Source organism: Ranitomeya variabilis, chromosome 1 (assembly GCF_051348905.1).
Source record: "Ranitomeya variabilis isolate aRanVar5 chromosome 1, aRanVar5.hap1, whole genome shotgun sequence".
Classification (NCBI taxonomy): domain Eukaryota; kingdom Metazoa; phylum Chordata; class Amphibia; order Anura; family Dendrobatidae; genus Ranitomeya; species Ranitomeya variabilis.
The window spans coordinates 677,445,447-677,469,381 of record NC_135232.1 but is presented as its reverse complement, the minus strand read 5'-3'; the positions used below and the strand labels follow the sequence as shown (position 1 = coordinate 677,469,381).

Sequence of the window (23,935 nt, the reverse complement as noted above, 5' to 3'; positions counted from 1 at the left end):
CAGCGACCTGTGATTTCCGTGACAGAAAGAAAGACAGACAGACAGAAGGACAGACAGAAAGAATGAAGTGGACCTTAGACAATTATATAGTAGATATGGGGCTTAAAGAGAAACTGTCAGTCATCAGAAAGACGTAAAAAGTGACAGTAGATTAAAAAATAAGACTTTTCTCAAATATATGTCATTAACAAATCAGATGATTTCTCCACTAGGAGTTTGACAGAATGTGGCAAGATTCTCTTTTCTGGGAGATACCAATTGGGAAAAAAAGAGGGGGGAGTGTGTCACGGGGAGCAATGGGAAAACAGGAGTTAATGAACTGGGGCCTCTGAACTGCCCCTCAGGCTAGGGGAGCCCTGACTTTCCTTAACTCAGGGGTACCCTTGATGGTAAGGAGGCCTGAGTCACCGACCTGTCCCTATCTCCTGTCCAGCCCTGAGCTAAGCCCTCAACCATGCCTCCAGGAAGTGAACTGTAATGGAAACCACAGACAAAGACAGACAGGGATAAAGTAAACTACACAACAAAGCAAATTATCAGTATGACACAATATGTGAGTAGGGAAGAACACAAAACAAATAGAGAGAAGGACAAACTACAAGATATACTTCACCAGAACCTAAATTAAGATATGAATATCAACAGTTACTCCAACACAGGACCGGAACGCAAATGCTATAGTCGGCAGTCAGGAATGTTCTCATATTTAAAGGGAGAAGGCATTCCCAGCAGCCTAACTGTTCAATTGACGTTAATCATAAAGTTAACTCCTGCAAAAGCTGAACATCAGAGAACAAACCAACAATGCAGCCCAAACTCAGGCTGAGCAACTGGAAAGTCTAAGACTGCGCATCCGACTCCCCATTGTGAACAGAGTCCGAAGCCGGCAAGACAGGTTGATTCTATATTGATCTGAATGGCAAACTTGAGCCTTGTGCTCATATCAGACTCGATTTGGCCTTTTTTGCCAACTTATTCATCCATAGAATTACAACCAGAGAATTGATTTACCTGATTTTCTCAGAAATTTGCAAATGGAAGGTCACAAACTCAGTAAATCAATTCTGCAATGCATCCCAATGAAAACTGAATAAGCGAAACACCAATCAGGCTATAATTTTTGTCACCTCCAGTCAGAAGCCCGAACTTCACACAGAATATTGTTATATATCAGATATGATACAGGATGTTCCTGTATATTACATAGCATAGGTAGAAAAGGAACATATAGCTGCTTCTATAGAGTTAATCTTTAAGAAGTAGGATGTGACAGGATTTTCCTCAGTTGTTGTTTCTAGCTTCCTCATGCTGCTCCATGACACACAGGAGTCCATCATACATTGCCTCTTTAGAATAACATTTAGCATGATCTAAGCAGTAAGACAGCAGTGCACAGCTCCTCTGTGCTCCCAGTCCCCCCCCACACACACACAGGGGTATCTTCCAACTCAGATGCAGGACTCCCACAGCCATCAAAATACTGAGTTTTTTAAGTTTTCCTACTTATACACAGGACTCTAGAGAGGTGTGGAAAAAAATATTGCTGTCACGATGGGGTTCGGACTTTGGGCGCTAACCAGGTCTCTAGAACTAGTGGTGCCCTAGTCTTATTCCTTTCAGCCAGATTACTGCTGAAGATCTGTGCCCTCCTCCACCCAGGGTAGTGGAAAGCTGAAGTGTATAGGAACACATTAACCAGACAAACAAGGGAAGATGGACAGGAATAAATTAAAATACCAACCATGCAAAAAAACACACCAAACAACAGAGTGAAACACAGGGGAGTTAAAGGAAGGAGACACCAAATAGGGAGGATGAGGATGTGCACACACTCAAAACTCCAAATAACACTCAAATCTCCAAACACTAAATCCAACCACAAACTATACCTCCAACTCCAGAACTAACACTGGCAATCCCAGTTGAGTCGAGCATATATAGCAGAGGGGAGTGGCTAACACTGAACAGCTGAGACCATCCAAGTAGGAATGCTCCAGGAGCATCAACTGAACAGATTAACCCATGCACTGCTAGCAAGGAAAAAACCTGCATTGTTTAATACGATGGTGAAGTGCTTCTAGCATGTGCAGGAGTTTGTGAAACCAGACGCCACTGTCTTCTGGCCCCTCTCTTTCGTGGTATACCCGTGACAGTTGCAAAGTAGGAAAGTATGTGTAAACAGTTCATATTTTTATCAATTAACAAACATCAAAGTGAATGAACAACAAATTAATCTAAATGAAATTAATATTTGGTGTGATCACCCTCTGCTTTCCAAACAGCAAAGTCAGGCGAGTAACCAATTATAACCAAACAAGTTTCATTTCACATGCTATTCACTATGGAAAGACTAAGCACAGTAACAAGACACAGGGTAGTTATACTACATCAGTGAGGTCTCTCCAAGGCACAAATTTCAAAGCTGACTGAGGTTTCTAGATTTGCTAGTCAAGTTCTATTAAAAAATTATCAAGAAATGGGTAATGTTGATGATCATATATGCAATAATCTGCCAAGAAAATTAGTGCATGAAATACACATCAAGCTTACCTTTGAAATCAAAAGATGCCAGCAGTGTCATCAACTCAGAACTAGCAGTAACCAGTGGGAACCATTTACACTAAACCACTGTTCTGCCAAAAAGCCATACCTTTGACAAGGAAACAAGGCCAAACAACTCAAATATTTAAAAAAAACATAGAAGCTGGGGAACTGAAAAATGTCAGCAGGTTACCTGAGTCAAAATGCGAAATATTTGGATGTAAGAGAAGGCATTAATGAATATCTACAGGCAACAGTCAGGCATGGTGGAGGTTCCTGCAAGTTTGCAGCTGCATTTCACCAAATGGAGTTAGCGATTTGGTCAGGATTAAAATGTTGTCCTTAATACATAAATATACAGGAAAATACTTATCCATCATGTAATGCCATCAGGGAGGAGTCTCATTGGCTTCAAATTTATTCTGCAGCAGGAGAATGACCCCAAACATACAGCCATGTCATTAACCCCTTTCTGACCTCAGACGGGATAGTACGTCCGAGGTCAGATCACCTGCTTTGATGTGGGCTCCGGCAGTGAGCCTACATCAAAGCCGCGACATGTCAGCTGTTTTGAACAGCTGACAAGTGCGTGCAATAGCATCGAGTGGAATTGCGATCCACCCGCCGCTATTAACTAGTTAAATGCCGCTGTCAAACGCTGACAGCGGCATTTAACTACCGCTTCCGGCCGGTCGGAAATGACGTCATCGCCGACCCCTGTCACATGAGCGGGGGTCAGCGATGCGTTGCAATAACAACCAGAGGTCTCCTTGAGACCTCTATGGTTGTTGATGCCGGCTTGCTGTGTGTGCCACCCTGTGGTCGGCGCTCATAGGAAGCCTGTAATTCTACTACTTAGGGGCGATCTGAGGATCGCTCCTATGCAGCAGAGCCGATCGAGTTGTGCCAGCTTCTAGCCTCCCATGGAGGCTATTGAAGCATGGCAAAAGTAAAAAAATGTTTAAAAAAATATGAAATTAAAAAAAAAAAAAAAAAATCACCCCCCTTTCTCCCCATTCAAAATAAAACAATACAAATAAAATCAAATATACACATATTTGGTATCACTGCATTCAGAATCGCCAGATCTAACAATAACAAAAAGGATTAACCTGATCGCTAAACGGCGTAGCAAGGAAAAAATTAAAAACGCCCGAATTACTTTTTTTGGTCGCCATGACATTGCATTAAAATGCAATAATGGGCAATCAAAAGAACGTATCTGCACCAAAATAAGCCCTGACCCAACCCCAGATCACGAAAAATGGAGACGCTCCGGGTATCGGAAAATGGCACAATTTTTTTTTTTTTTTAGCAAAGTTTGGAATTTTTTTTCACCACTTAGATAAAAAAATAACCAAGACATGTTTGGTGTCTATGAACTCGTAATTTCCTGGAGAATCATAATGGCAGGTCAGTTTTAGCATTTAGTGAACCTAGCAAAAAAGACAAACCAAAAAGGCGCATGGGATTGCACTTTTTTTGCAATTTCACCGCACTTGGATTTTTTGTCCCATTTTCTAGTACATGACATGGTAAAACCAATTCTGTTGTTCAAAAGTACAACTCTTCCCGCAAGAAATAAGCCCTCACATGGCCATATTGACGGAAAAATAAAAAAAGTTATGGCTCTGGGAAGAGAGGAGCGAAAAACAAACACGAAAAAACAGAAAATCCCAAGGTCATGAAGGGGTTAAGCACTATCTTTAATATAAACACCCAAAGCCCTGATCTCAACATCATCGAGTCTGTTTGGGATTACACGAAGAGTCAGAAATACTGCTAGAAAAGAAGCCTACATCCGCAGAAGATCTGTGGTTAGTTCTACAAGATGTTTGGAACAAACTCCTGCCAAGTTCCTTCAAAACCTGTGTTCAAATACAAGTGTACTGAGAAGAATTCACGCTTTGATGAGGTTTAGAAGGCAAAGGATGGTCAAAGCAACTATTGGTGAGATTTAGATTTCTCTATTGTTCATTCACTTTCCATTTTGTTAATTTATAAAAAAAAAATATTAACACTTCAATTTTTTTTTAAAGCTTCTTTCTTTGCAGCATTTTTTCACACCTGCCTAAAACATGTACACGTTAATACATAATTGAAGAAAGCTTTATAGTTTGGTCTTCTTTTACTTCTTGAAGTTTTCCAGGAGGTAGGTCCTCTATAAGGATGGTTTACAAACCTAACATTTGATATTACTTTATCAAGATAAGACCTGGGCCTGTTTTACTTCCCTTATATCTTATGACGCAGACAGATCAGTAAAATACAATTGGGAAACCATTAAGTCGCCCACTTATATGTACCAGTCATCTCGCCCGTATAATGTCTTTTTATGCTTCTCTGCGTTTCTGTGATTGTCCCTGATTGTGGTATTATCTTCCAATTCTTTTCCTCCATTTACTGTCACCACAGCCCATTTTTCCAATTCCAAAGTGGAATTGCTCTTAAGTATTGATCGAGACAGAGCCCTCCTAACAAGCTCCAGTCAACCCTCATAAATCTCCCACCATCATGTATTGCATGTCCTGCATTGCTGACCCCTATTCTTAGTCTGGATTAATGACATCTCCGCTGTCTTACCTGGTAACATCCAAGGAAAAATATTTTTTAGGGATTTCTTTTCAGCTTGGAAACACTTTAAAAATTGGCAAACAATAAAATGAAATTGTATTACTAATGAAATATAACTTTTTTTTCCCCATACAAATCACAAAGTAATTGTAGACACATTTGATAAAGGGCCTTGAAAAAGACTAACAAAAGCTTCACAGCGCCAGCTTAGCTCGATTCACAAGACTGAATTAAAGAAACTTTCTTGAAGGATTTTTTTTTTTTTATATTCCCTTTTCATTGGATTATTATGGAGTGATAGTCCACCAATAGAATGGATGCACATGCTCGACCGCCACTCCATTCATTCCCTATGGAGCTGCCAAGTACAGGGCTCCAACAGTCCCATAGAGAATATATAGATCGGAGTTCAGGCATGCAAAGTGCCTCTTTGTTCTAAGGGAGATGATGGGGGTCCCCAGCAGTCGGTCTAGAGGTTATCACTTATCCTGTGGGTAGTTGATAACTTTTTCTTACAAGGTTTCTCCTCTAGGGTATGTGCACACATTAATATATTAGTATTAGGTGCAGATATTTCTGTACCATTTCTGCATCTCTTGGCAAGAAAAAAGTTTTTCCAGTATTTTTGATACTTTTTTTACTTGTGGTGTTGGTGCAGATCTCCGTGGACCTGGCGACATGGCTGTATAGGTCAGAAATCAATCTTAGTAGCCACAAGCAAATAAGCATGGAAATAAATTGGGGGCATATCATTTTACCCCAAGTGCATCAGCACGCCCCAGTGCACTTCCAGATTAATTTACATGTGATTTCTCAGGGCTAGCAGTGCACATCAGATTAATCCCAAACCTGTATCATTTGTATTGTTCTATGACCTTTCCCAGCCAATTCCTGTGTGAGCCATGTAGGCCATATAGGTTGCCACTTTAGCTTTGCCATTGACAGTACTGACAAAGGAATGGCTGTATGGATTTTCTGCTTTTGTTTCAGACAACAGATTGTTAATTGATACTGACACCATGCCTTTATCTATTTGAGCTTTCCAACTTTTTTCCCAGTAACCTAGCTCACAATGGCAGAAGCCCTCACCGTTCCAGATCCCCAGGGAGATGATTCCGTTATGTCATGAGAAGAGCAGGCTAAATATTCCTGTCTCACATTGTATCCCTGGAGCAAAGGATAAGGGCTCTACTAGGAGTTGAGGCCATGTGTTGTCTGCAAGAATCCGATCAGTGTCAGAAATGACATCACAGTCTTCAAGGTTAACAGATTGCACACTGTGGGAGGGCAGCAGCCTTTAACCATTTATTATCAACCTTTATCTATTCTCATCAGACGTCCCTGGCCCCCATTCACTTTCAAGGGGAAGGAATATGCAAGATACATTTTTCTTTCTTAGAAATGCATCATGATGATAACAGGAACCCAATGTCCTATCTGCCATCAGTTTTGACTGATGTCTATAATATGTGATAAACATTTCAACAAAAGAAGAAATAAAAGAAAACAAACAAAATATTCTATAATATTATGGTATAATATACTAATATTTCAGCCTAGTCTATAGACTTTCACATCTTTATAAAACGATATTGTGGGATGCAAGTCATTTTGCAGTCCACTACATATTAACATTTTAAAAGGAATCTGTCAGTAGGATTGTGCATAGGAATCTACACACACTGACACAAAAAATGCTTCTGCAGGCTGGTGCCGGTCGTGGCACCTGCACTGCAGTATAATCGCATGGTTACTGTGCACTTAATAATCCCTTTTGCAGATTTACTTGAGCGAGGAAAAAAAAGTCATTTTGAAAATGGCGCCAGTTTGTATAGAGATCCGATAGCTGGCGGCGCTATCTTGCTGGAGAAGAGAAAAAATGTCCTCCTCCAAGATGGCGCCGCCCGCACCTGTGCAGTAGCAGCTCTCGGAGATCGCCAACAGCTGCTACTGCGCAGGCGCCCCGGGCACCATTTTCATAATGACTTTTTTTTTTCTCTCGCTCAAGTAAATCTGCAAAAGCGATTAAGTGCACAGTAACCATGCGATAATGCTGCAGTGCAGGTGCCACGGCCGCCACCTGCCTGTAGAAGCGTTTTTTTAAAATTCAGTATGTGATGGCATTCATTATGCAAACTAGGGGGCGGGTCAGTGAGGGCTCAGTGACCTATCAGCAGTCTGCATTATGAATATCTAATTAACCCCACCTTAGGACACGAGCATATATAACATCATATAGATTACGAAACAACCACAAGACAGATTTCATCACCCAGGTATTATTTTACTCAGTATAACGGCACCGACCTGACACTGTCTGTAGTTTACTGTGCACAATCCTGCTGACAGGTTCCCTTTTAGCCATTCTTGAGATATCAACACTTTTGTGTTGTTTATAGCTCCTTGCCTTGGAGACCGACCACCGCTGCTAGACAGCAGAACATGTGCAGTAATTACAAGCTCTTTTTCTGTTAAACTTGAAGCACTGTTTGGAAGCTGTCCAGGATCAGTGGAATGTGCTCTTTCCTCATGATCCCGGCCAGTGTCAGGACAGTGATTAGAAACCTGACAGCAGCAGTGGTCGGTCTCCTGGATAATGAGCTGTAAACCAAAGAAAATTGTTAATATCTCAAGAACAGCTGAAAATTTTAATAAGTAGTTAATTAAAAAACTCTGGGCATGTTACTAAGACAAATCAGAAGTTTGTTAAAATGATAAGCAGTCTTCAAAGTGGAATTCTGATAAAAGGTGACTATTTAGATCCCCATTCTTCTTTTAAGACTGGTATACATAGTCACTGTCTTCCAGAAATGTTCTCTTTTTTTTGTATTGGTTTCACCAATGTCTACTTTTAGACATTTTTTGTCACCAAAATGCCTCTTTGAGGTTTGGATCTTTTCTTTGGAAAATCAAGACTCTTGGCAAGTAGGCAGTTATAGCATGGAAAATTCAGTATGACCTCTTACATGACAGTTTGTATGCCATTACTCTCTGTCATACTAGCCACTGATAGCCTTCTGGTGGATTCTAGTGGAACCCAAGCCAAAAGGTTCTCAAAATTATAGGACGTAATTAGCAAACTAGTACAGTTGGACAGACGGTTTTATCACCTTTAAAAAAAAAAGGGAGAGAAGACGTAGATTTACATTTAAGGAATTGTTATATCTGGAAAATCCCTCTTTTTAGCATGCCCAATGAAAATCTGATGACAGGGTGTCCTGCTACTGTAACCCAATATCAATAAGATGTGTGGGAACTTTCCAGCTAAGGTTCTGCAGCACCACCACCACAGGGGTTATTAGCTGTCATTTTAAGTTTTATTTAATAAATCAATAGCTCACATGAAAATAAGAAAATTGTAATATATCCTATTTGAGGAATCGTCTTCTTCCTCCTTCTGGACTGATCTTTCATTCTCAATACATGGATAAAATCTGTATTCAGTGAAGACAGGTTTACCCATTGCTGAGATAGGAGATAGCAGTTGGTGCTCATAAAGTTCTATGGAGAGAAAAAAGGGAGGAGTTAGGTGCAGACACAGACATTCTCTGAAAATGACAGTTACTGTTCTCCATAGTATATTATCCACACCAACTGTCATGTCCTATCTCGGTAATGGGAAAAATCTGTTTTTACTGAAGACAGATTTTGGGCTCATACTCATCTGTGTTTAAAATGGACGAGTGCAATCCAATAAAATATCGGATAGCACTCTGACTAATGTTAGTCAATGATGACCTGTTCATCTGTGATTTTTTCTCAGCTCAGATTAGACTGAGAAAAAAAATCACAGCATGCTGCGAGTGGTTGCAGATATCGGATGAGACTCACCAATGCAAGTCAATGGGTGCGAGAAAAAGAAAAATCGCACAGCACATGGACAATGAGTGTGATGTGTGATTTTTATGCTCCCATCTCATTGGAAACCCGACATTTCTACAGCAGAGTACAGTAAATTCACAGCGTGAACCGTAAAAATACAATAGAAGAGATATACAGATAGAATTTTTTTTAAATGGCGTGGGGTCCCTCATATTATTCTTAACCAGCTAAGGGAAAGACAACAGCTTGGGGCTGATGTTTATAGTTTGGGAAGGGGGTAATAAACATGGAGCTTCTCAGGCTATTAATATCAGCTCCCAGTCTAAGAACATCAGCCCTCATCCACCCCAGAAATGGCGCATCCATTAGCTCCACCAATTCTGGCTCTTAACCTCCATTCTTCCCACTTACCTAAGTGCGGTGGCAAGTGGGGTAAAATAATTGTGGTTCATGTCAGCTTTGTAATGTCAGTTGACATCAAGCCCAGGGGTTCGTAATGGAGAGACTTCTATAAGACATCCCCATTACTAACCCCATAGTCTAGTGTAATAAAGACCCACACCGAGTAAAGTCCTTTATTTGAAATAAAAACACCCTGGCCCTCTTTTACCCATTTATTAATATCCAAAGAAAAATAAAAAAACAAAGACATCCTCACCTGTCTGCCGATAATCCATTTGTACCGCAAATACTTTACGTGGTCTGTGTCTTTATTACGTTTGACTATGGGGTTAGTAATGGGGGTGTCTTATAGATTCCTCTCCATTACTAACACCTGGAGTTGATGTCAGCCAACATTACAAAGCTGACATCAACCCCAATATTCTTACCCCACTTGCCACCACACCAGGTCAAGTGGGAAGAGTGGAGAATTGGTTCTTCTAATGGATGCGCCATTTCTGGACAGGCTGAGGGCTGATGTTCTTAGTCTGGGAGGGAGCCAATATCCATGGCCCCTTCCTAGGCTATTAATATCAGCCCGCAGCTGTCTGCCTCTAGCTATTAATTATAAGGGGGAAGCATAGTCATTTTTTGAGGGGGTTACCACTTGTTAATAACCAGTAAAGGCTAAGTAGATAGCTGTGAGCTGATATTAATAGCCTGGGAAGCTCCATGCTTATTAACTCCTTCTGAGACTATAAACCTCAAACCCCAGCTGTTGGCTTTCCCACAGCTGCTTAAGAAAAATAAGGGGGACCCCACACCATTCTTTTATTTTATTTGTGAGCTAAATACATGTACAGTAAGCTGTACTGCACTGACTTTATCTCAGTGACATCTATCTATCTATCTATCTACAAGTATCTACTGTATCTATCTAATATCGAACAATCTAAATATCTAGCTATCTATATCTGTAAGATCGTTTTATTAGTTAGTAAAGTAGCTTGAAATGACAGAGAATTATGGAATGTAACAGCTCATGTTAAACATGCATTGCATACGGATTGCATGCGCATGTAATACGGATTGTCCAGTAAAAGAAAAAAATCGGCACCGCTGAGACCCAGAGTCTATACCTCCACCGCTTAATGTCGCTGCTATTGCCACAACTGCCTGAACAATCAAGACCCTCGGGTGCAAAGATCCAGAGATAATGTAAAATCCAATACAAGAAAAAATAGGAATGCACTCACCGGTCTGTTGAAGCAAAAAAAATTTCCTTTATTGGGGCATGTGCAGGAGACGACAGGGAGAACGTGGAATGAAAGGACGACGATCGTTTCGCGCTTTAGGACCCGTAGAAGCGCAGCAGCGTGAAACGATCGTCGTCCTTTCATTCCACGTTCTCCCTGTCGTCTCCTGCACATGCCCCAATAAAGGAAATTTTTTTTGCTTCAACAGACCGGTGAGTGCATTCCTATTTTTTCTTGTATTGCATGTAATACGGATGTTAGGTGAGAAAAATCGCATTGTACTCGCATTATGCTCGTCCTACTTTACAGGATCAACATCAGATCGATTTTCTTTACGCTGATGAGTGTGAGTTCTTAACCTGAGAATTGAGACGTTTGTGAATGAAAGATCAATCCAGAAGCAGATTTGTTTGATAAGATATATTACAAAGTTTCTTATTTTTACCTGAACTTTTGATTTAGGAAATAAAAATTAAAACGGCCGTTACTCTTTAAGCATTGCATGGTTCTTTGTCATAGATCTCTCTAGTCCTACATAGTGGCAGATCACTCTACTACCTGGATTATAAATAAGGGTCCTGAATAAGGAGTCACTTTTATTAACACTTTAATCCATTTAAAACAGATTCCACAATTTAAAATACAATATGCTTAATATTAGGTTCTGATTTATAAGGAAGAGACGACGAGGAACATCCGACAACAGACAGGATGATTGTCATACCTGTAAAATAATGCACCGTTTTATGACAGAGATCTCATAATCCTGCCGTTCTAATATAGCAGTATACGCACTCATAGTCACCGGAGTGTGTAATCATGAAGATTTATTATATTGCTTTATCATTGTGCGGAGAAGCATAGATGACAGCTGTTGAAACAAATTGATACATAACTGCACATTACAGACATCTTACCAGAATTGATATATATTTTATACGAAGTAGCCAAAATCTGAAGCAGAGGTGACCTCTAAGCTACAATAGTAAGAATATACATTACACTAATATCAGTGTTGAACTTTTGCATAAAAATCTGAAGTTATAGAAAAATGATTGTATTAATTTGGAACTAAAATGTTGTCTGTAAAATCATATAATTAATTCATTAATCCATTCTTGCATTTAAATATACAGGTGCTTCTCATAATCAGATTAACATCACATCACATAACATCACATTAACAGAAATAAACACTTGAAATAGATCACTCTGTTTGTAATGACTCTATCTAATATATGAGTTTCACTTTTTGTATTGAAGAACTGAAATAAATTAACTTTTTGATGATATTCTAATTTAGTGAGAAGCACCTATAATTGCAAATTTGTTGTTGAATTAACATTGTGTATTTGCCAGCAATTTTCTCATGTTATCACAGGTCGTACTGCTTGTGTTATGGAGGGCATAATAGACAACTTGGGTCAGTCATGGTCAATGCTAAACTGGATGCTCCTCGGAATGAGTACCTCTATGTTTGAAGTGTTGAAACCCTTAATGACATAAGCCAAAAGATATTTATTTCTCAAAACTCTCCCATAAACACGGTTGAGCATGCATTGTTTACTTTGATGGGTAGAAGTATAGAAACTTCTGCCAGACACCTTGAACAGTGTTGAAGTTCCTAAAGGAGAAAAATGTGCCGCTATCTAAGCGTTGTGAGACATAATTGAGTGGGTGAGTATAGAAATTTGCTCACCTGATACGGTTGCGCAAACTGAGGCACAACTCCCGCTTGAAGTATGGATGTATTTGCAAGAGTCTGCTGCCGACCTGGTTGGGAGGGATTGGATTCCCTGAAACAGGAGTATCCCACAAAGTCTTCATATGGGAATTTAATTGGATTGACATGTTTCTTACAAATGGGTTAATTATTATCCATATTGTTTTTTTTTTTATACATTTTATATGTCATTTTTATATATGTTTAAAAGAACAGTGTAGGATGAATCACTCCTCCTCTTCCTCTTTTGTCTCCCCTCCCTCTCTCACACTGGGAAATGGCTATATGAGAAGGATCAAATTAATTTTCTCCATTCACCTAAAGAAGGCTGCAAACAGCCGAAACGCGTTGTGTATATAGTTTTTATCAGTTTGAATAAAAAATGTTTTACCTACAAGCAACCTGAAATTTCTGCACCTTGATTTCTCTCAGTGGCAAAGACAGCGCCATTCCCTGGTCCTCCTGTCTGCCAGACACTTTGGGCAGTGACTCATTAGGCTACGTTCACATTAGCGTTAAGCTAATGTGCGTCGGGTTTGCGTCGGCGACGCAGCGGCGACGCATGCGTCATGCGCCCCCTATACTTAACATGGGGGACGCATGCGTTTTTTTTTGTTGCGTTGTGCCACACATGCGTCTTTTTTGCCGCAAGCGTCGGACCAAAAAAACGCAGCAAGTTGCATTTTTCTTGCGTCCGATTTTCGGCAAAAAACGACGCATGCGTCGCAAAACGCAGCGTTTTTGCGTGCGTTTTGCCGCGTTTTGGCATGCGTCGCCGCTGCGTCGCCGACGCAAACCCGACGCACATTAGCTTAACGCTAATGTGAACGTAGCCTTAGCCTTACTTGTGGGACCAAACCTCAACCTTTTTTTCCCTGCAGTTGTTTACTACAATCTCCAGAGTTTTCCTCGATACCGGGCTCTCAAGCTATTGGCGGTACCCATATGCTGTTTTGGAGATTTTTAGACCCTTAGTGAATGTGAATGTGATACAGTGATGTTCAAAACTATGGGTACACCATGGCATCGAACCTCAGACAAGCCACGCAATAAAAAAATGGCGCAATCTGTCTTTGATTTGCTATCATGTAACAGTTTAACAGTTGCGATTTGGCTGTAATAAAAAAAAAAACGAGCGGCCACAAGCAAGTTGCAGCCATGCTCAGCAGCGTCGGATTTTTGACTGCGGTCGTGGTCAAATTCTGTTGCTTGCAAAGACACAAACACTGACTATCATTATCTGAGGTTGTAATGTTGCACTACAATCTTCTTGTCGCTTGACTAAAGCCTTGGACATCTCCTGACCATCTCCTTGGAGCTGACAACTGCTATCCGGGAGCCCTGCATTGTATAGCCAGCGCCGATCGTAATACACATGGCTCTTGGACGCTCCAGGTCCCTGTGCACTTAGTTGAAAATTGTTTTTTTGATGGGCAATTGCTTTTGGATACTCATTCCAGCTGAGCCCAGTGTTTGTTCTACTATTCATATGATCTAATAAAATCTGCCATAAATTTTCTAGTACAAACTCATTCTATGAATGAGTTAATAGTATTCAGAAATATATGTGTACGCCTCTACAGAAACTGCACAAGAAAAAATATCTTACATCATCAACGATTTTAGATATGTTCTTTTCATACTCAGGCTGTCAACCATATTTTCATGTAGCACTTCCCTGATATGTTTTTATTGGAAGTTGTCCTACCCATACAGAGATCTTGGGGTGTCTTCTGACCCACTTCCTCCAGATGAGTGGTCATTAACGTTGGCATCATATGTATACTTCCCAACTTTGATGGAAAGAAGGTTAACAATTTCTTTTACAACTTAGCCACACCTCTATTCTAGCCTTTTTGTGGGCCCTCACAGAAATAGTGCCCCTAGTGAAGTTCCTTAGTGTTCCTATAGAATTTTATGCCCCTTTTATGGCCTCCAAGAAATATGATGCGCTCCACACAGTGTAATACCCCTACAGATTCTTTTTACACACATTATGATGCCAACCACAGTTCCCCCATATTCACTATGGTTCTCCCATAGTCCCCCCTACCCTACATCATATCCTCCCATACATATTATGAAGCTCCTCAGTGCCCTCCACAGCATAATACAACCCCACAGTACCTGTCCCACACATCATGATGTTCCTATATTGTCTCTTCCACAGACTGATACCACCGTGACCCAACACACACTGTAGGATGCTCCCAGAATGCCCCTCACACATTATTATGCCCCAGCAGTTCACCTATCTCGACAAATATGTCCCCACACACATTATGATGTCCAGAGGCGTAGCTAGGGTTTTGGTTTGGGGGGGCGAAGCTTCTGAGTGGGCCCCTAACCAGGTAACCTTGATTACAACTCGGTGACACGCCCTAATAGTGGAGGAGAACCTCAGCAGATGACCGCACTATTACTGAAGATAATCTCTATATAAAGACCAACATGGATATTACCGCCATATGGTCAGTGGTAGATACCAGTCCTACATATAACATAGAACATATAAGAGATCACAGCACAGTTACAGATAATGACTTACCGCTGACGTACTTTCTGATGGAATCGTTCATTTTTCCCGTCTTTTCCATCTGGCCCAGATCGACATGACAACTTCTTCCAGCCAGGACTCGTCTGCAGAGAATACAACAAAGACACATTTCACTTCTCATATTCCAGCCGTCACCATCTATTTCCAACCTGCACAAACTTCTCATCTTGCTGATACCCCAATACTGAGCCGCTGATGCCATATGTGTCCCTATTACTGCACCTGACACCCCAATACTGAGCCGCTGCTGCCTTATGTGTCCCTATTACTGCCCCTGATACCCCAATACTGAGCCGCTGCTGCCGTATGTGTCCCTATTACTGCCCCAGATACCCCAATACTGAGCCGCTGCTGCCTTATGTGTCCCTATTACTGCCCCTGATATCCTAATACTGAGCCACTGCTGCAGTATGTGTCCCTATTACTGCACCTGATACCCCAATACTGAGCCGCTGCTGCCGTATGTGTCCTTATTACTGCACCTGCTGTGTGGTTCTCTGTGCCCTCTAAATTCTAAAGCACCCCTCTATAATATAGTAATGCCGGGTGCAAGTGCCCTAGAAAACAGTGCCCATATTTTGCCCCCTAGAAAGTAATATTGCCCTGTGTGCCCCATTGATAGTCACAGTAACCTGAGTTCCCCTATAACAATAAGTGCCCACTTTACATTTAATAATGTCCCGAGTCTCCCCCCTGTACAGCTCCCCTATACACAGTATGATGCTCTCTTATACACAGTATAATGCCCCCTCACTGTATAGTACCACCAACACAGTATACTGACCCCTTAGTAGCCCCCAAACTGTTTGATGGCTCCAACAATGTATAATGACCCCCACACTAATCTCCATACGATCTCCATATGATGGCCCCCTAGATAGCCTCCATATACAGTAGCATAATGTACCAAATAGTCCACAATATATTATAATGTACTCCCCATAGGCAGACTCTATAGCATAAGGCAGCCCCCATAGTCAGACCCTGTAATAATGCAGCACCCCTATAGGCTGACCCTGTAATGAGGCAGTCCCCATAGTCAGACCCTGTAATAAGGCAGCACCCCTATAGGCAGACCCTGTAATAAGGCAGCACCACCATAGTCAGACCCTGTAATAAGGCAGCACCCCCATAGTCAGACCCTGTAATGAAGCAGCACCCCTATAGTCAGACCCTGTAATAAGGCAGCCCCTTCATAGTCAGACCCTGTAATAAGGCAGCCCCCCCCCCCCCCCCATAGTCAGACCCTGTAATAAGGCAGCAGCACCCATAATAAATAAATAAATACTCAACTCTCTTCTTCCTGGTTCCTGCGCTGCTCCCACTGATCTCCTAACAGTGGGTGCCGGGCAGTGACGTCATCGCGCTCGCGGTCAGTGTCGGCGACGTCAGACGCCGACACTGACGGGGGATGATGGGAGAAGGAGCGTAGCGCTCTTTGTCCCATCAATGCGATCAGCTGTATCGGCTAAATGCCGGTACAGCTGATCTTCCGATGATGGTGGGGGGCCCACTGCTGGCACCGGGCCCCCCCACCTGCTCAGGGGCCCCATAGCGGCCGGGCAGCAGAGCAGGGAGATCTCCCTGCTCTGCCGCAGAAAGTAACTGTATTGGCGCGCTGCGCACGCCGATACAGTTACAGTAGCGTAGCTCCGGGTGGGCCCCCTCAGAGCATTGGGCCCGGGGTGCCAGCACCCTCTGTCCCCCGGTAGCTACGCTACTGAGATGCCCCTACAGTCCATACCAAAGAATATGATGCCCCACAGTGCCTCTTTTCCTGGTATGGTGCCCTTCCACCAACTGGCTAGTAAAAAACATACTTACCTAGCCCCATTTCCATGATATGCAGAGCAGATCTCCACTCCATGCTCTTTATGGCCAGATGCAGCAGACACAATGTAGAGATGTCATTGCACCTTCTGCACTGATCCTCAGATGCAACAGGTGAATGTTGGAGCTGGAAGCTGACGACTCCCTGCTCTCCATTCATACAGTTGAAAGCGGGACATGCCACCAACCTCTCCAGACAGCAGGATAGCTTCCTAAATCCTGCACTGTCCACCTAGATCAGTGACATTTGGAAGGCATGTTATGAGCTCGCGAAACATATTCTTCATTGATCACTTTAGAATTAGATTTAGATCAAGTATTGAGGTTATCCATAATATAACGCTGGGAGCGTCACTCTGTCCGAAGCCTTTATAGACTGCGCAAGCACCGGCGCAGTCTGGACCCCACAGAGCGACGCTCCCAGGAGATCGCGGTATGCGTAAGCGCTGAACGCACACCGCGATCTCCAACGGAGAAGCAGGGACGAGCCAGGAGGCGGAGGGTGAGTATACTTACCTGTCCCGTTCCACCGACGCGATTCCGGGCCATGAATGTCCCCCTGCTCCCGGAATCGGCGCCTGCGCAGTCCGCGCTTTCCGGCGCCATTTTATTGAAGACACATTGCAGTGTGTCTTCAAGAAAATGGCGCCGGAAAGCGCGGACTGCGCAGGCGCCGATTCCGGGAGCAGGACCAAGAAAATGGCGGCGGAAATGAATCAGGTGGCGACAGCCGCCGCACCCAGCACAGCCGTCCACAGCCGACGCACCCAGCACAGCCACCGCACCCATCACAGCCACCCACAGCCGCCGCACCCACCACAGCCACCGCACCCAGCACAGCCACCGCACCCAGCACAGCCGCCCACAGCCGCCTACAGCCACGCACAGCCGCTGCACCCAGCACAGCCACCGCACCCAGCACAGCCGTCCACAGCCGCCGCACCCAGCACAGCCACCCACAGCCGCCACACCCACCACAGCCACCGCACCCAGCACAGCCACGCACAGCCGCCGCACCCAGCACAGCCGCCGCACCCAGCACAGCCGCCGCACCCAGCACAGCCGCCGCACCCAGCACAGCCGCCCACAGCCACGCACAGCCGCCTACAGCCACGCACAGCCACCGCACCCAGCACAGCCGTCCACAGCCGCCGCACCCAGCACAGCCACCCACAGCCGCCGCACGCAGCACAGCCACCCACAGCCGCCGCACCCACCACAGCCACCGCACCCAGCACAGCCGCCGCACCCAGCACAGCCGCCCACAGCCACGCACAGCCGCCTACAGCCACGCACAGCCGCCTACAGCCACGCACAGCCGCCTACAGCCACGCACAGCCACCGCACCCAGCACAGCCGTCCACAGCCGCCGCACCCAGCACAGCCACCCACAGCCGCCGCACCCACCATAGCCACCGCACCCAGCACAGCCACCGCACCCAGCACAGCCACGCACAGCCGCCACACCCAGCACAGCCGCTGCACCCGGCACAGCCGCCCACAGCCGCCTACAGCCACGCACAGCCGCCGCACCCAGCACAGCCGTCCACAGCCGCCGCACCCAGCACAGCCACCCACAGCAGCCGCACCCACCACAGCCACAGCACCCAGCACAGCCGCCGCACCCAGCACAGCCACGCACAGCCGCCGCACCCAGCACAGCCGCCCACAGCCACGCACAGCCACCTACAGCCACGCACAGCCGCTGCACCCAGCACAGCCACCGCACCCAGCAGCCGTCCACAGCCGCCGCACCCAGCACAGCCACCCACAGCCGCCGCACCCAGCACAGCCGCCTCACCCAGCACAGCCACCACACCCAGCACGGCCGCCGCACCCAGCACAGCCGCCGCACCCAGCACAGCCGCCGCACCCAGCACAGCCGCCCACAGCCACGCACAGCCGCCCACAGCCGCCTACAGCCACGCACAGCCACCGCACCCAGCACAGCCATCCACAGCCGCCGCACCCAGCACAGCCACCCACAGCCGCCGCACCCACGCACAGCCGCCGCACCCAGCACAGCCACCGCACCCAGCACAGCCACCGCACCCAGCACAGCCACGCACAGCCGCCGCACCCAGCACAGCCGCCGCACCCAGCACAGCCGCCGCACCCAGCACAGCCACGCACAGCCGCCCACAGCCACGCACAGCCGCCCACAGCCACGCACAGCCACCGCACCCAGCACAGCCGCCCACAGCCACCGCACCCAGCACAGCCGTCCACAGCCGCCGCACCCAGCACAGCCACCCACAGCCGCCGCACCCAGCACAGCCACGCACAGCCGCCGCACCCAGCACAGCCGCCGCACCCAGCACAGCCGCCCACAGCCACGCACAGCCGCCTACAGCCACGCACAGCCGCTGCACCCAGCACAGCCGCCGCACCCAGCCCAGCCACCCACAGCCGCCCGCACCCAGCACAGCCGCGCCACATACAGCCGCCCGCACTCAGCACAGCCACATACAGCCGCCCGCACTCAGCACAGCCACATACAGCCGCCCGCACTCAGCACAGCCACATACAGCCGCCCGCACTCAGCACAGCCGCCCGCACTCAGCACAGCCTCCCACACTCAGCACAGCCGCCCGCACTCAGCACAGCCGCCCACACTCAGCACAGCCGCCCACACTCAGCACAGCCGCCCACACTCAGCACAGCCGCCCGCACTGATGGGGGCGCAGGATGGAGCAGCACGTGATAGGATGGGGGCGCAGGATGGGAGCACATGACAGGATGGGGATGCAGGATGGAGCAGCACATGACACGGTGGAGCAGCACATGACAGGATGGGGGCGCAGGATGGAGCAGCACATGACAGGATGGGAGAGCAAGATGGGAGCAGCACATACCAGGATGGAGACCATATACCAATATAAATGCTTGCCACCCGGGCGTAGAACAGGTTCAATAGCTAGTTAATTATACTTAGAAAACGAATGGGGAAGATCGTGACAAAGCTCCGTGCTGGTGATGAGCATTTTCATAGTTTAGAGGAAGCTGGTCAACCGTATCCCCCAAGATCTTTGTATCATGTGACCACAGGTAAATAAATTATGGGGAGATGGTAAAAATGTTTTGTTTTTTTTTCTTTAAAGTTACTTTTAAGGAGACAGTCATAACCAAAACTAAACTAAAATAGACTAATTGGGAAAGTTGCAAGCGCATGATCAATGGAAGGTAATATAATCATGAAGCAGGGCTGTGTAAGGTGGGATTTCATAGGGTTAATAGCACCTGAATATTTATGTGGCGGCTTTTTTCCCATACAGGCGGGATACATGTCTGGTATGCTGGTACCTGTGGGAGTTGGTATAGCTGGAGCACTTTTCATCCTCGGAGTTCTGTACAGCATAAAGATTATGAATCGCCGCAGGAGAAACGGCTTCAAACGACATAAAAGAAAGGTAAGCAACCGCCTGATCTCACCCATACATCACCAGATCGCTGCTGGTACATTATTAACTTTGACAAAGTGTAGAAACTACTAGCCCCATGTCCAGTATGCAGAACTCAAGAAATGACCAGTTTTCCTTGTGTCTCCCCAGCAAAGAGAGTTTAACAGCATGCAAGACCGTGTCATGCTCCTGGCGGACAGCTCAGAGGACGAATTCTGATCGGAAGTGCTTCAAACACCCTGTGACTCGATGCAAGAAGGAGAATCCAGCTCCTGCAATGTCACTGCTACTAGCCAGCCGTATAACACCCTGTAGTGATTACCATGCATTGAGGTGGACAGCATGCTGTCTTGTACATGTTTGTTTTTATACAGCAGTGAAATGATATGTCTTAATATGCAAAGTCCTTCTAGTGCAAGTGTGATCCGTTTTATAGCAGCTATTTTTTGTACATTGTTAGAATTTGCTGTCAAGGATGCGGGCCGTGTAAATAGTAGATATGAACAAACCTGGGGCAGTGCAACGTGGGCAACTTTGTGACCACATGGCCAATGGGAATGGTAAATGTCTGTCCCGGATTAGGAAAACATGGCTGCGTTCTTCCAGGAACAGAATCACTCTGGTAATGCAGCTCATCCCAATGAAGTTGGGCCAAGCTATAGTACTAGAGACAACCCATGGATAGGTGTGGCGTTGTGCATAACCCCTTGATACAATGGCTTGTGTAAGGTAGGAATGATCCTCAGTGATTCAGGGTTTCCTGGACTGTGGCTGCAGTGTTACTGCCATAGAGTAGCCCATGTTGCTGAAAATAAGTGGATGAACGCTAAACAAAATAAAAAAATGGTTAAAGCTAAATCAAACTGGTACGTTGAATACCTTAAATAGCCATTGGCCAACAGCTATTACTTCTGGAATCTCCATACACTTGCATGCTCCTTTCGGCTGAGTGTGCATGTGTTCTCAACGGGAGAGAGGAGTAGGGGCCAACATACTCATTAGATGAAATTCGGTTAAACTTGCTGGTTTCAGAAGGACTGGCCGACCATCTGACACATATGGGAGTCTTTTCAGTTTTTAGGGTCTTTCTCCTCCCCATTGAAAAAACATGAATGCTCAACTGAGTTGAGCGCCCATGTGTAGATAACCAGCTTAAGTCGCGGCAAAACCTCTCTGCCATCTGCTTATCCCCAGGAAAAATAAAGGTGTTAAAATTCATCCTCCCCGATATTTCTTTCCAGCCATGTCTTCTGCCCTGGAGGTCCTTGATTACCATCTGATGGATGACTGGGCCAAGTCTATGGCAGCACTATTTCTTATCAGCTCTGGCTAAAAGAGAGCAGTCCTGGGCATGAGACCTTCCTCTGTGTCATTTATGTTCCTGAAGAAAGCTTCAGGGACCATGGTTGACACAGAGAGAAAATCTCTTTATCTGATTAAGCTGCTAATGGCTGGTGGAGGCAAAAGAAAGATTTTGTGAAAAACTGATTAATACACAGTGGGTGCATCACTCTTAAAGGAAAATATAGGATCTATCTACTAAAAACAACATCCCAAATAATCCCCCAAAAATGTAAATCTAGTGTCGTATGCCATCTGTAACATTATAATTTCTGGAAGAAGGAATTTAGAAACAAATCTCCTAAATCTTATGATGTACCAATCCTTTCCAGGATGCAACTTTTATAATGTTGTCAAGGAGTAATAGTCATTATAATAATAATAATTTTATTTATATAGCGCCAACATATTCCGCAGCGCTTTACAAATTATAGAGGGGACTTGTACAGACAATAGACATTACAGCATAACAGAAATCACAGTTCAAAACAGATACCAGGAGGAATGAGGGCCCTGCTCGCAAGCTTACAAACTATGAGGAAAAGGGGAGACACGAGAGGTGGATGGTAACAATTGCTTTAATTGTTCTGACCAGCCATAATGTAATAAATCAGGTGTTCATGTAATGCTGCATGAACCAGTAATTTAATTATTATTTTTCATAAATAAACAATACGCATGAAAATAATAAACTTTGTAATAAAGCTTATAGACACAGACATTCTGCTGCAAGTTCTCCTGAAACGACAGTTACAGTTCTCCATAGAACATTATGAGCACCAACTGTCATCTCCTATCATCTCCTATCTCAGTAATGGGAAAGTCTTCATTTGCTGAAGACAGCTTTTACCCGTGAATTGAGAATTTTGAGAATGAATTATTCCAGAATAAGAAAGAAGCAGATTTCGCTGATAAGATATATTACAAAGTTTCTGTAGTACTGAATTATGGAAAAAATAAAAAAATAAGACGACGTTTGCTATTTAAAGACACTCCCATCAAAAATGTTATCCTCGTTACATATTGCAGTCATCATATTATATAGCACTGTGCTCTTACAATTGCTCATTTTCCTTTCTACCCAGCTAATTCTTCTCTTTTCCATTAGGTCTATGTCATCGTGCTATTAAAAACTGACCAGCAGAATCATTCTAAGATCTGTGTAGAAACAGGAGGTCTATTTTCCCTGTATGAGTCGTGTGTCACTGCAAAAGTCCCAGGCAGAGAGGGGGAGGAGCAGCTGGGTCAGGAGCTGAAGAGGGGAATGATAAATGCAGAGACAAGAGACTTCCTGTTTCTACATAGAACAGAGAAAAGAGAAGAATTAAATGGGTAGAAATGCAAAATGAGCAATTGTAAGTACACAGTGCTGTATAATATGACGACTGCAAATTATTAAGAGGATACAAATTTTCATGGGAGCAGTGCTTCTTTTAGCCTTCTTCCCGGATATAATGGTGATGGTCTCCATTTATAAATGTAAAACGATAAAGTATGCATGATACAATGTAGGACAAATAAAGGCATTAGGTTTTGTGGGATCTTTAGAAGAATGGGCCAAGCATATGCCCCAAACGTATGCCATGATATGCTTAGATCTGTCACTGACCCCAATGCAGATGTGTTGAAAAGCATCATCTATGACACAGATAAATACAGCTTAGGTAAAGATACCAGTGTTTAGCGGTCCAAAATATGCCAACAGATATCTCTGTAGCATATACGGTATCTGACTAAGGATAGCTTAGAAGCAAATCAGATGTCTACGTTGTCTATTACTCCAAACTTTGACCACAAATGTAGTTACCTTAGGATGTGCGAGGAACAGCAGTGTATATGAATTTAAGAACATCTTAGGAATGGTTTTGTAATTTCTTGAAATCCTTCATCTACATATTATTACACAAATTGCCAATTGTTGTACCTTTAGTGTCCCTTTATCTATCTCCTTTGTAAGGTTCAATCAAATCTGATACCATTTTATTTTAATTTTAACTGTCTGAAGGGCTTCTCCAGAAATAGAAAAAAAGATAAAGAAAAAAATGTTATTATGAATAAATTCCTTTCATTTTGAAATCACACTTTTTTGTCTAGAGTGGTAATCGCTGTAGTACAACAAAACCACTGCCATCTTATTAAGACAGAAAAGTTTCTTAGAATGTTCGTTGGATAGAAGCTTGGGATTATGTACAGTAACGTGCTCAGCCGGCTCCCTGAGGATGAGCAGAAGGATGTGATCCCAGTTTATATTCTGATCTAATAGTGGAGATACCATAGGTGCCAAAGTAAGAAGAGTCTGCTCACACTGCTGTCTATCATGTCTATCTGATCTAATACTGGAGATACAAGGGGTGATGAGGTAAGAAGAGGCTGCTCACACTACTGTCCATCATGTGTATATGATCTAATACTGGAGATACCAGGGGTGCTGAGGTAAGAAGAGGCTGCTCACACTGCTGTCCTCCATGCATATCTGATGTAATACTGGAGATACCAGGGTTTCTGAGGT

The 23,935-nt window shown here is 44.5% G+C and overlaps 1 protein-coding gene across 1 annotated transcript in view; it reads left to right on the top strand.

Moving 5' to 3' along the window:
* ARMH4 (armadillo like helical domain containing 4) overlaps positions 1 to 23,507 on the top strand; it is a 175,173-nt gene extending 151,666 nt beyond the window's left edge. Inside the window, exons 7-8 of the mRNA XM_077264932.1 lie at positions 19,960 to 20,094; positions 20,236 to 23,507. Coding sequence (XP_077121047.1) covers positions 19,960 to 20,094; positions 20,236 to 20,304 — 204 coding nt within the window. The 3' untranslated portion in view covers positions 20,305 to 23,507. The remainder of the gene's footprint in view (positions 1 to 19,959; positions 20,095 to 20,235) is intronic.
* Positions 23,508 to 23,935: the final 428 nt, after the last annotated feature.